The sequence below is a fragment of the Brachyhypopomus gauderio genome, chromosome 17 (genome assembly GCF_052324685.1).
Source record: "Brachyhypopomus gauderio isolate BG-103 chromosome 17, BGAUD_0.2, whole genome shotgun sequence".
Lineage (NCBI taxonomy): Eukaryota > Metazoa > Chordata > Actinopteri > Gymnotiformes > Hypopomidae > Brachyhypopomus > Brachyhypopomus gauderio.
The window spans coordinates 19227142-19241096 of NC_135227.1; the positions used below are offsets into that span (position 1 = coordinate 19227142).

Below are 13955 nucleotides of genomic sequence, written 5' to 3' on the forward strand. Positions count from 1 at the left end.
GGGTGTGAGGACCACGTCAGGGTCTGGAGCTGTAGGTGTGGACCACGTCAAGGTCTGGAGGTGTAGGTGTGGACCACGTCAGGGTGTGGAGGTGTAGTTGTGGACCACGTCAGGGTGTGGAGGTGTAGTTGTGGACCACGTCAGGGTGTGGAGGTGTAGTTGTGGACCACGTCAGGGTGTGGAGCTGTAGTTGTGGACCACGTCAGGGTGTGGAGCTGTAGGTGTGGACCACGTCAGGGTGTGGAGCTGTAGGTGTGGACCACGTCAGGGTCTGGAGCTGTAGGTGTGGACCACGGCAGGGTCTGGAGCTGTAGGTGTGGACCACGGCAGGGTCTGGAGCTGTAGGTGTGGACCACGTTAGGGTGTGGAGCTGTAGTTGTGGACCACGTCAGGGTGTGGAGCTGTAGGTGTGGACCACGTCAGGGTCTGGAGCTGTAGGTGTGGACCACGTCAGGGTCTGGAGCTGTAGGTGTGGACCACGGCAGGGTCTGGAGCTGTAGGTGTGGACCACGTTAGGGTGTGGAGCTGTAGGTGTGGACCACGTTAGGGTGTGGAGCTGTAGGTGTGGACCACGTCAGGGTCTGGGGTTGTAGGTGTGGACCACGTCAGGGTCTGGAGCTGTAGGTGTAGACCACGTCAGGGTCTGGAGGTGTAGGTGTGGACCACGTCAGGGTGTGGAGGTGTAGGTGTGGACCACGTCAGGGTCTGGGGTTGTAGGTGTGGACCACGTCAGGGTCTGGAGCTGTAGGTGTGGACCACGTCAGGGTCTGGAGGTGTAGGTGTGGACCACGTCAGGGTGTGGAGCTGTAGGTGTGGACCACGTCAGGGTGTGGAGCTGTAGGTGTGGACCACGTCAGGGTCTGGAGCTGTAGGTGTGGACCACGTCAGGGTCTGGAGCTGTAGGTGTGGACCACGTCAGGGTCTGGAGCTGTAGGTGTGGACCACGTCAGGGTCTGGAGCTGTAGGTGTGGACCACGTCAGGGTCTGGAGCTGTAGGTGTGGACCACGTCAGGGTGTGGGGTTGTAGGTGTGGACCACGTCAGGGTCTGGAGCTGTAGGTGTGGACCACGTCAGGGTCTGGAGCTGTAGGTGTGGACCACGTCAGGGTCTGGAACTGTAGGTGTGGACCACGTCAGGGTCTGGAACTGTAGGTGTGGACCACGTCAGGGTCTGGAGCTGTAGGTGTGGACCACGTCAGGGTCTGGAACTGTAGGTGTGGACCACGTCAGTGTCCAACTCTTCATACTCATTCTCACTTTGCAGTATTTTTCCCACACCTGCATAAAATGTTTGCGCATTATTATTATTATACGTAAAACACCAAACAAACAGTAAAATCTAGAAATAACATTAATAACAAAGAACAGAATAAATAACATTAATAACAAAATACCATCAGCCTTTAATTTTTTAGTTTATTGTTTAAAGTCGGTACAAAACCCATTCAATCAGAAAAGTCTGCCTTGTCAAATAGCATGGGCATTTTCCAGAGACCAGCAGAACTTCTGAAGAAGACCGGGATCATGCACACAGATAAACAAATGACACACACACACACACACACACACACACACACACACACACACACACACACACACACACACACACACACACACACACACACACACACACACACACACACACACACACACACACACACACCAACAAAAATAGAAAGCCCTTGACATTTTTTGCATGGCTCTCTCGGACGGCGAGAACAGAACACGATGGCAGAGCTGAGAGAGATTTTTGCCAGTGAGGTATCCTCAAACCTGCAGCTGCTATCAAAAACACTGAACACCTCAAAGGGCTTCAGTAACAATGCTGATCTTGGACCAGGGTTAATTCTTAGCATGTGCACAGATCCTGGGTCAGCTTCATTAGCAAGAGCTGCTAGCCTTGGGCTATTCTCCCTGAGCTTAAAGATTCAGCGGAATCTGCACCAGAGTCCTTCTGAGAGTCGATCCAGAAGACTCGGAGCAATCACTCGCTGGTTCACACACACTCACACACACACACAGACTGGGCAGACAGACAGACAGACAGACAGGCATGCATAAAGATGCACATGCTCTCTCCACAGGCGGCTGGGAGCGTTCAAGAACCCCGTCGAGCATCAGAGTTGTGGGACGTTGGCTGTGCGTTCTGTATCTCCCCGTAGGCTGGAGCAGAGATCTACAGCTGTGTGTGACGGGGAAACACTCAACACTCTACACACAGGTACAAATACAGACTGCCCAAACAGCCTGCTGCAGGAGCCGCAGACACACTCCAGGCTGTGGGCGCTACATCCCTTCACACAGTAACATCACGTTAATACTTGAAGATGAACTGAGAGTCCTGTGAGGATCCATGTGCACTATTTAATGCTACTGAAACTTTGCAGAAGCGCTGGATTTCTTCTTCTTATTCAGTAGAAATAATTTAAACTTAAAAACACATGATTCAGTGTGTGTGTGTGTGGGGGGGGCACCTTCTAACTGGTGTGCCTTCTAAAAGCAGATCTGGCCTACACACATTGTAGGGGTATTAATCTACACAGGGTAGGGGTACTGACCCACACCTACACACAGGGTAGGGGTATTAATCTACACAGGGTAGGGGTACTGACCCACACCTACACACAGGGTAGGGGTATTAATCTACACAGGGTAGGGGTACTGACCCACACCTACACACAGGGTAGGGGTATTAATCTACACAGGGTAGGGGTACTGACCCACACCTACACACAGGGTAGGGGTATTAATCTACACAGGGTAGGGGTACTGACCCACACCTACACACAGGGTAGATGTTGTAATCCATGTAGCAGGGGTTCTGACTCCTGCTGGGGGTCTAAACACAGGGCTACAGAACTCATGTCTCACGCCATGTCTCACGCTGTTCAGCTTTCTGCAAGGAACAAACTGTATTTTTGCACATGGACATTCAGGATAGTTGAACACAATGTATCTAGAGCAAACCGGCAGTGCGGTAGAATCAACACGCAAGGTCAGAACGTAAGGTCATATCCAACCTCAATGTGCATGAAATCACTCTTACAGGACACCTGCTAGTGGAGACATGGGTCGTCATGGCTACAGCTCTGATCATTCCAACTGCAAAGGCTCAGGGCTACTGTTAAAACTCACTTCAACTTGTGATGGGGACCAAACACACACACACACACACACACACACACACACACACACACACAAACCTTCATTAACAGGGCGTGTGATTTTGGCTTGTGCGTTAAGGGAGACAGACGTGTGTCATGATCAAGGGTTTCATGCTTTCTAGAACCTTCTGGAGAGTTGAGGTCCCTCTTCCCCAGGTGGGGGGGATGTAACCAGTCCAGACTCCAGACACACACTGCGCGCTTTCCCACTGGAACACCGGCCTGACCCCATTCAAAGCCCTAAAAATATTGCTTTATAGCACAAGTTTTTCTCCCTCTCTCTCTCACACACACACACACACACACACACACACACACACACACACACACCCTATCGCACAACTATGGATATGTGCATTTAGCTACATTTAGAAAGAACACACACATCCAGACTAAAATAAGCTCGGGGTCATTCTAGGCTACGTGTACGACGGAAAACAACGACAGATGAACAGAGTGGAACTGCAAACACACACACAGAACTTTACATCTGATTACCACTGCTACTATGCATAAATAAAAATGTTAAGTATCTTTTAAGTTAGGCATATCTGATTTACATGGAAAACATCTCTCTAAAATCTAAATGTCTTTTTTTTTTTGTGTGTTTTTGCTTCATGCAGCGATGATGGTTTGATGAGTCGGGCGTCTGAGTGATGTCGGAGCCGCTCTAGCGTGGATCGGCTCATCACACACACTCGTAGATATATAAAAACATGAGTATTGCATCGCTGAAGTGGACTAGCATGGTGCGTCGTCAGCATATTAGTAAAGAAACACCGTGTCCGATGGTGTTGCTATGGCGACAGGCCCAGTCCTCCCAGAGCCGTTGGGTCCACAACGTCCGCGTGGCTCCGTTTCTTAGTCTCATGTCGTTTTCTCTTTTGTTTCACGTGAAAATATAAACTTCTCTGATTTTCTTCCAGATTAAGAAAAAATTCACTATAAAAAGGTCACTTATAAAGCCAAGGAAATAAAAACAGATCAGTGGTGCGGAAGAGAGGGATGAGAGGGAATGAAAGAGAACGACTCACACAGAGAAGACAGAGAGAGAGAGAGAGAAAGACAGAGGGACAGAGCTATGAAAGACGGGGAGGAAAACATGGCTCATCTGTTTGCATGGGTACTGGAAGGTTAAAGGTTAAAGGTCAGCATGGCCTAGTCAAGGGGCCCCTGGAAGATGAGCCTGGCGTAGCCGTGATCTCCGCTGAGCTGCTGGGCGCAGAAGGGGCAGGCGGCGTGGAAGGTGTGTGTGCCGTGCGGCAGAGGGATCTGACTCCAGAAGGCCACCGTCTTCTCCGAGCACACGTGGCCGCAGGGGCTGAAGGCGTGGGTGGGCGGGGCCGCGTCCAGGTAGAACCCCGCCTCGCAGCCCAGCCACAGCGGCACGTAGGGGCCCCTGGTGCGGCACATGGGGCACTCGCGCTCGCGCCCGCCCCCGGCCCGCCCCTCGCCCCGCCCCTCGTCCCGCGTGCCCCAGCTGTGGTAGCCGTGCACGTGGCCGCAGTGCAGGTAGACCCAGGGCTGCTTCTCGTCCACCGTGTCCTTGCGGCGCATGCTGGGGAAGGCCAGCGTGTTGAAGCCCACCGGACACTGGGGCCGGGCCGCGTTCAGCTCCTGGCGCAGCGCCTCCAGGTGTTTGAGCGTGGGAGTGCGGGACAGGCCCTCCGCCGTACGCCACAGCAGCGTGGCACCGCACAGGTCGATCAGCGAGCCGTCCACCAGCTCCTGGGTCTCGTTCTCCACCTGCAGGGGGACAATCACACCCACCAATCACATCCGTCCCCTGCACTGATGTCACGGTCAGTCTGCACTGCTGTCCATATGGACCAGAGGGGCCGGTGAATTCTCTAAATGGAAATTACACGCAAAGGTATTTACGCGTGTGTACATGGACTCAGCAGCACACAGTAGTTTTTTTGCAATTGGCAAAATATGCAATTAAGCCCAGGAAATGAGGAAATAGATACAGGAAATGAGGAAACAGATACAGGAAATATGAGGCCTGCTGCTGCTTTAGAATGTCAGTCACGTGATCCATGCAACAACTAACTTTAGCAAAAAATAATGCAGGACAGGCACTACAGGTGAGCCCTCTAGAGGAGAAACAGCAGAACTACAACACCTCATTCTGCAGCTCTGCTGTCCACATAAGGGAAGGAAAACAAGGGTTCATTTATAAGATAAAAATACACTTGAAACCTTTATCATACTTCAGGGGCTCAGGCTCTCTGTTCAGAGCTCTAATCATTCTTAAAGACCCACTGTGTAACTGAAAATTGGATCTGCAAAAATGTTCCCTTATGACCAGCAGAGGGCAGCAAGCTCCGTGAGTAAAGGTTTTGATCTAAACTCGTGGCAAGTTATCAATGTTTCAGCATTCTGTCGACACACACACACACGCTCACACACACTCACACACACTCACAGCGTTCTGACTGATGCACTTTGTAGTCCAGTCTGATCATCTTACAGTGTCGAGTTACAGGGATACACCGCTGTGCTTGGCAACAACGTCTCGATTGTGTTTCTACAGCGACGGTTTCTCAGAGCAACGCGTGTGTGTAACCAGGACGACCAAAATGGTGTGATGTGTGATATGAAGTCAGGGTTACAAGGACAAACATTTGACCTGCCGAGCCAATATCACCTCCTAGTGGACGTTCTGCAGAGTGCAACCATCTCCCTCATTGCTAATCTAAACCAGCAACAACCACAGCGCTCATGGACCTGCACTTCCAGAAGGCTACAAAAAGCTGCCTTCTGATTGGCTGAGGGAGGAAGCAGAGGGCGGGGCAGGCCAGCATTAAGTGGCAGTCTGCCAGACGCAGGCTAATGTCATACAGACGAAACCAATAGTAATGTAAACAATAGAAACAAAGTAAAGAAAAACAATGCAAACAACAAACTATATAAAATCATACATACTACAGACTGTTGATGAGAATCTTTTGTAAGATAAGCAGGCATTACTGTAACTTTAATTATTTGTTGGATTATGTGAATGTGAACCAACAAAAGACCCAATGCATGCTTGCTTGTGTGTATGTGCGTGTACAAGTGTGTGTGTATATGTGTGTGTGTGTGAGTGTGTGTATGAGTGTGTATGTGTGTGTGTGTGTGTGTGAGTGTGTGTATGAGTGTGTATGTGTATGTGCGTGTGCAAGTGTGTGTGTATATGTGTGTGTGTGTGAGTGTGTGTATGAGTGTGTATGTGTGTGTGTGTGTGTGTGAGTGTGTGTATGAGTGTGTATGTGTGTGTGAGTGTGTGTATGAGTGTGTATGTGTATGAGTGTGTATGTGTGTGTGAGTGTGTATGTGTGTGTGAGTGTGTGTATGAGTGTGTGTGTATGAGTGTATGTGTGTGTGCACGCATGTGTGTGTGTGCGTGTGCGAGCGCGCGCGCGTGTGTGTGTGCGTGTATGTGTGTGCGTGTTTGTGTGTGCGTGTGTGTGTGTGCGTGCGTGTGTGTGCGTGTGTGTGTGATCACCCACCATCTTCCCACGCTGCTGAGCGGAGCGTGTCTCCCGCAGGGTGAAGACGTTTCCACACACGCTGATCTCACGCCACACGCCTGGTTTGGAGTCTTCGGTGAAACCGTGTCGTGGGTGCATCACCAACACGCCGTTAGTGGTCAGCCCGTCCATCTGCCCGTCCGACGTTCGCCACTTAGCCGCCTTCTCCTGAGAACCACAAACATCTGCATCAGTACTCTAGACCAATGACACAGTGTCAATCTCACAGATTAATAAGAAGGAAGGACACCAACGTCCTGAAGAGCTAGGCACACAGGTCCTGCTGCAGGAACCTCGGGATAGTGTCTCCAGTAGAGGACAGTGTCCCCGGCGGAGGACTAACCCCAGCACCACTCACCCCAAGGAAGATGTTCTTGGAGGAGTCAAAGCCGGCGGCGAAGATGCGGGCGGTGAAAGGCGGAGTCCTCTGACACATGACCCTGCAGGCGAAGCGGGAGATGGTGCTCTGGACGGACTGGGTGTCCGAGTTACTCTGGCTGCCAGGGACGGTGTCCGTCACCACAAAGTCTATAGGGCTCTCGGTGGAGCGCCCCACCTGTGGGGCAGAGGAGGGGTGGAAACGGAGAGGAAGAAGAAAAACAGTGAGAGCAAGAGAGAGAGAATGAAAGAAAGGAGTTAGATTCACACTACTGTCTGCATCGTGTGTTCACGTGAGATTCACACTACTGTCTGCATCGTGTGTTCATGTGAGATTCGCACTACTGTCTGCATCGTGTGTTCACGTGAGAGATTCGCACTACTGTCTGCATCGTGTGTTCACGTGAGAGATTCGCACTACTGTCTGCATCGTGTGTTCATGTGAGATTCACACTACTGTCTGCATCGTGTGTTCACGTGAGATTCACACTACTGTCTGCATCGTGTGTTCACGTGAGATTCACACTACTGTCTGCATCGTGTGTTTACGTGAGATTCACACCACTGTGCATCGTGTGTTTACGTGAGATTCACACCACTGTGCATCGTGTGTTTACGTGAGATTCACACCACTGTGCATCGTGTGTTTACGTGAGATTCACACCACTGTGCATCGTGTGTTTACGTGAGATTCACACCACTGTGCATCGTGTGTTTACGTGAGATTCACACCACTGTGCATCGTGTGTTTACGTGAGATTCACACCACTGTGCATCGTGTGTTTACGTGAGATTCACACCACTGTGCATCGTGTGTTCACGTGAGATTCACACTACTGTCTGTATCTTGTGTTCACGTGAGATGCACACTACTGTCTGTATCTTGTGTTCACGTGAGATGCACACTACTGTCTGTATCTTGTGTTCACGTGAGATGCACACTACTGTCTGTATCTTGTGTTCACGTGAGATGCACACTACTGTCTGTATCTTGTGTTCACGTGAGATGCACACTACTGTCTGTATCTTGTGTTCACGTGAGAGATTTACACTACTGTCTGTATCTTGTGTTCACGTGAGATGCACACTACTGTCTGTATCTTGTGTTCACGTGAGATGCACACTACTGTCTGTATCTTGTGTTCACGTGAGATTCACACTACTGTCTGTATCTTGTGTTCACGTGAGATTCACACTACTGTCTGCATCGTGTGTTCACGTGAGAGATTCACACTGTGTGCGTTGTGTGTTCACACTTTTGTCCACATTGCCTGACTTGTTTAAAAAAAGGAAAACGGTACTATGATAGAGAACTATTTCTGCCTGGCAACAGAGAGGGTGATGAACAGGTCAGCCTCTGTGACGGCACTCAAGAGCACTGCAGTAACATCAGTAAGCAAAACCACACAGGCCCTTATTGGCTCTGGCCAGCCAAATACGCAGGACACTTCTGAGTGGCAGTTCAAATGTCCAATGACAGGTTTTGTAAATGCAGTTATGTAATACAGATAAGTGGCAAACTGGCTGAGGATGTTTGGATGCGCACACACACACACACACACACACACACACACACACACACACACACAGAGGCTCTGACTCCCTAAACTCCATCAACATGCACACAGTGTTTGAGAGTACCTGGAACATGTCTGTATTGCTATCATGAGTGTACTCCACCACCACCGTCTGTGCACGAGACAGAGTGTAGGATATACTGTGCTGGTCCTTGTTACTTATGGCCTGGGGGGGAGAGAGAGAGAGGGGGGGGGAGAGAGAGAGAGAGAGAGAGAGAGAGAGAGAGAGAGAGAGAGATTATGACAGGAACAGGGCTTGGTTAACCCTGCGTATTTCACATCACATTCACATTTACTGCCTTCAGAAAAAAAGAAAAACTCGTATTTTTCCTCATTCACCAATCATAGCTCAACGACGCCAGCAACTGGGTTTTCTTCCTAGCAACAGTAACCACAAATGGGTTGGATATGAATCGGGCCAATCAGACACGGACCTGCTGAACCTCCAAAGTTCTAAACTCTGTCAGTTCAGTACGCAGAACCAGAGTCCAGTGGAGAGTCCAGCAGCTCTAAGGAGACTGAACACCACGTCTCAAAGAACCACCTGCCCGACCACGACGGTCTCTCTCAGCAGGGTGGGGGGAACAGAGCACACACACAAAACGGCCTCTAGGTGGAGCTGTGCTGCAGTTTCAGAGGAGAGGGGCAGACAGACAAGGGGACTCATTCATAAACACTTGGGCGTGAGACTTCAGAGCACAGGGCACGTGTGTGTGTGTGTGTGTGTGTGTGTGTGTGTGTGTGTGTGTGTGTGTGTGTGTGTGTGTGTGTGTGTGTGTGTGTGTGTGTGTGTGTGTGTGTGCGTACCTTGGCTGCTTGCGGGCTGCATGCTACATGCACAGTGCTGGGTTTCACTCCGTTTGCTTTGGGTCGTTTAAAGAGAGCAAAGCGGCTCTTTCTCCTGCCGCGGTCTCCGTTAGGGAGAGTGCCATTGTACCTGCACACACACACACACACACACACACACACACACACACTTTCAGATTTCAGAGGACACTACTCACACTGTATTTTCATGTACTGGGCGGATGTACTGGGTGGATGTACTGGGTGGATGTACTGGGTGGATGTACTGGGTGGATGTACTGGGTGGATGTATTGGGTGGATGTACTGGGTGGATGTATTGGGTGGATGTATTGGGTGGATGTACTGGGTGGATGTACTGGGTGGATGTACTGGGTGGATGTATTAGGTGGACGTACTGGGTGGATGTATTAGGTGGACGTACTGGGTGGATGTATTAGGTGGATGTATTAGGTGGATGTACTGGGTGGATGTATTAGGTGGATGTATTGGGCGGATGTACTGGGCGGATGTATTAGGTGGACGTACTGGGTGGACGTATTAGGTGGATGTACTGGGTGGATGTATTAGGTGGATGTACTGGGTGGATGTATTAGGTGGACGTACTGGCTGGATGTATTAGGTGGATGTACTGGGTGGATGTACTGGGTGGATGTATTAGGTGGACGTACTGGGTGGACGTATTAGGTGGATGTATTAGGTGGATGTATTAGGTGGATGTACTGGGTGGATGTACTGGGTGGATGTATTAGGTGGACGTACTGGGTGGATGTATTAGGTGGATGTACTGGGTGGATGTACTGGGTGGATGTATTAGGTGGACGTACTGGGTGGATGTATTAGGTGGATGTAATGGGCGGATGTACTGGGTGGATGTATTAGGTGGATGTATTAGGTGGATGTACTGGGTGGATGTACTGGGTGGATGTATTGGGCGGATGTACTGGGCGGATGTACTGGGTGGATGTATTAGGTGGATGTATTGGGCGGATGTACTGGGTGGATGTATTAGGTGGACGTACTGGGTGGATGTATTAGGTGGATGTACTGGGTGGATGTACTGGGTGGATGTACTGGGTGGATGTACTGGGTGGATGTATTAGGTGGATGTATTAGGTGGATGTACTGGGTGGATGTACTGGGTGGATGTACTGGGTGGATGTACTGGGTGGATGTATTAGGTGGATGTATTAGGTGGATGTACTGGGTGGATGTACTGGGTGGATGTACTGGGTGGAGGGGAGGGGCCCCAGCTGGTGTTGGACAGCAGCACAAGAACAGGGTGAAGGGAAACTGTGAATAACAGAACCCTCCAATCCTACACAGACATTCCCCAGAGTCAACGCACAAACTGCATCTGTGTGTGCGTGTGTGAGCTCATGAGTGAGAGTGTGTGTATGTGCGCTCATGAGGGAGTGTGTGTGTGGTCTGGGAGGACGGACACACACCAGCAGAAACACACTGCATTGTTCTCTCTGATTCTCATTCCCTCTTAAAGTTCAGATCAGCAAAACATAAATCTGCTTAAACACACACAAACACGCATGTGCAGACACACACTCCTGCAGATACTACCATCCATGCGGACACACGCACTCTCTCTCTCTCTCACACACACACACACACACACACACACAATGAGCTAACAGGCATGAAGCTAACGCCTGTGCATGCATACACACACTCTCACACCTATACACACACACACACACACACACACACACACACACACACCATGAGCTAACTGGCATGAAGCCAACGCCTGTGTATGCACGCACACGCACACACACACACCATGAGCTAACTGGCATGAAGCCAACACCTGTGTATGCATACACACACACAGACACACACACACACACACACACACTTATGTGTGTGCTGCTTGCACATGTGAACACACACAGTGAGATTGTGATGAGGTGAAGTTCCTCCCCAGACTGCAGGTGGAGATTATGGAGGTGATAAATCAGAGCTGTGATCCAGCACATGGAGTCATACAGAGATCAGGGTGCTGGGACACATGTGTTAGTCATTCTCCACAAAACAGGAAAGAGAGGGAGGGGCCGAGAAAGGGGGAGGGGCAGAGAAAGGGGGAGAGAGAGAGGGAGGGGCGGAGAAAGGAGGAGGGAGAGAGGGAGGGGCGGAGAAAGAGGGAGGGAGAGAGGGAGGGGCGGAGAAAGGAGGAGGGAGAGAGGGAGGGGCGGAGAAAGAGGGCGGGAGAGAGGGAGGGGCAGAGAAAGGGGGTTGCACATGGAGGGAGATGGCCTAACAAAAAAAAAACATCAAAATAAAGAAATAAGATTGAATCTATAATCTGAAAATAAATTATATCATATCAGACTAACGACGCACTCGCATCAGACTCACGACGCACTCATATCAGACTCACGACGCACTCATATCAGACTCACGATGCACTCATATCAGACTCACGATGCACTCATATCACTCATCAGACTCACAACGCGCACTCATCAGACTCACAACGCGCACTCATCAGACTCACAACGCGCACTCATCAGCATCAGACTCACAACGCGCACTCATCAGACTCACAACGCGCATTCATCAGACTCACTCATATCAGACTCATGATGCACTCATATCAGACTCTCATCAGACTCACGACGCGCACTCATCAGACTCACGACGCGCACTCATCAGACTCACGACGCACTCATATCAGACATCATAACACATTCCTTTCTTAACATTTCTTAATTAAATGGCCATCTCAAAAGTGCAGTTCCAGTGTCTAGGCAATACAGGTGAAAGGTTAGGAGGTTAAAGGGCGCAGCTCTTACCCAAGTACAATGAGCTCTCCATATTTGACCGGCACTTTGGTAGAGGTGGAGATGTTCTCCTGTTCAGGGGAAAACATGGGCACTGTGTGTGTGTGTGCGCCTGCACGCGTGTGTGTGTGTGTGTGTGCGTGTGTGTGTATGTGTTCAGCCTCTCCAGGTGCGAACGCCACACAGCCACACAGTCTCAGCTCTGCCACCGCATCATCACCATCATCTTCATCATAGCTGGTGCATGAAGCCTAGAGAGACAGAGACAGAGAGGGAGAGTCAGAAGGAGGCGGGTACTTTATTACGCTTTTAATGTATTAACCAATAGTAGAGACTCTACAGCAGGGGTAATCAATTAAATCTTTCCACGGTCCATTTTTGGCAGATAGCTCAGACCGTATCCAGTTAATCAGGAATGTGATTGGGGCCGGACAGGACGGTGTTCGGGTCCGGATCCGGACCGCGGTCCGCCATTTGGTGATACCTGCTCTACAGACTGTGGACACAACAGAGTTCAGTGGCTGATCCTGGGACGTTGATTGGCCCAGAGAAAAGACGGAGTTCACCCCCGTAGTCTAGACGGAGTACGAGGCAGGACTCCACCCCCATAATGACATCACTGATTTCACAGGTTTGTGTGGGTGGGGTCGGGCGGGGGGGCCATGAACCTAGTAGCTGACTATTACCAACACATGACTACCACATGCAAATGTCAACAGTTTGCATTGCTCAATCACACACACACACACGCGCATAATTGTGAAATTACCAGGTGCTCATATCAGTTAATAGAATGAGGTCAGGCCCCGCCCCTTACCAGGTGTTCGTATCAGTTAACAGAATGAGGTCAGGCCCCGCCCCTTACCGGGCGCTCGTATCGTAATAAATTAAATCACGTAATAAATCGTAATATCGTAATATAGTAATAAATGACTCGTGTGATGTGTGCCGGTGTCATTCCCAAAACCAGATTGATGACATCAGTACAGGTCACAGCTGAACTGATGGACACACACACACAGACACACACACAGACAGACAGACACACAGACAGACACACACACACACACACACACACACACACACACACACACACACGTTTGAGCTCGCCCACTTTAAGACACTAGAACAGTTCGTTCCCCTGACAGTCAGTTCCCAGCAGGCTGGCACATGTTCACACGTCTAGGACACACGTGCTTAAGGACACGTCACCCCAGAAGCATCACAGGCCAAACCGTTGGGTTCCACACTGCTCTATTTTCCCAGAACAGAGACCCCCCCACTACCCCAGTCCTCCAGGGCGGAGAGGGATGGAGTCACTCAGGGAATCGTAGGGAGGAACCCAGCTGAACGTGGTCCTACAGTAACCACACTCATCACAGTGTGCATTACACATCCATACAGGAAGTGATGACACTGGACCCTTTCAATGCAAAATGCACCAGACCATGTGAGTCAGGAGGACACACACACACACACACACACACGCACTCTGACCATTATGTGTGACTGTGCGTCAGAATCACATGTGCACACAGTTTTTAAGCGGTACCCTATGAGCCGGGACCAAAGGCCTGATATGGGCCCTGAATGAGGTGTTCACGTTACACCTACAATACCGTGGCCATAAAAGCCAGAATAAAACTGCAATAAACCCAGAATTGGATTTTACTGGAATAAAAAAATAAGAAAAAAGGCAGCAGTGATAATGTTGGAAACCTC

The 13955-nt window shown here is 50.2% G+C and overlaps 1 protein-coding gene across 3 annotated transcripts in view; it reads right to left on the reverse strand.

Annotated features, from left to right (window-relative positions):
- Positions 1 to 1397: 1397 nt before the first annotated feature.
- Positions 1398 to 13955, reverse strand: part of peli1b (pellino E3 ubiquitin protein ligase 1b) — a 29662-nt gene continuing 17104 nt past the window's right edge. For 2 of the 3 annotated variants that reach the window (XM_076977543.1, XM_076977544.1), the window contains exons 2-7: positions 12246 to 12484; positions 9441 to 9570; positions 8698 to 8799; positions 7037 to 7234; positions 6658 to 6846; positions 1398 to 4909 (exon numbers count right to left, since the gene is read on the reverse strand). In XM_076977543.1, the coding sequence (XP_076833658.1) occupies positions 4322 to 4909; positions 6658 to 6846; positions 7037 to 7234; positions 8698 to 8799; positions 9441 to 9570; positions 12246 to 12322 (1284 nt within the window). In that variant the 5' untranslated portion in view covers positions 12323 to 12484 and the 3' untranslated portion in view covers positions 1398 to 4321. The remainder of the gene's footprint in view (positions 4910 to 6657; positions 6847 to 7036; positions 7235 to 8697; positions 8800 to 9440; positions 9571 to 12245; positions 12485 to 13955) is intronic. The other variant, XR_013121771.1, reaches the window with a different exon arrangement.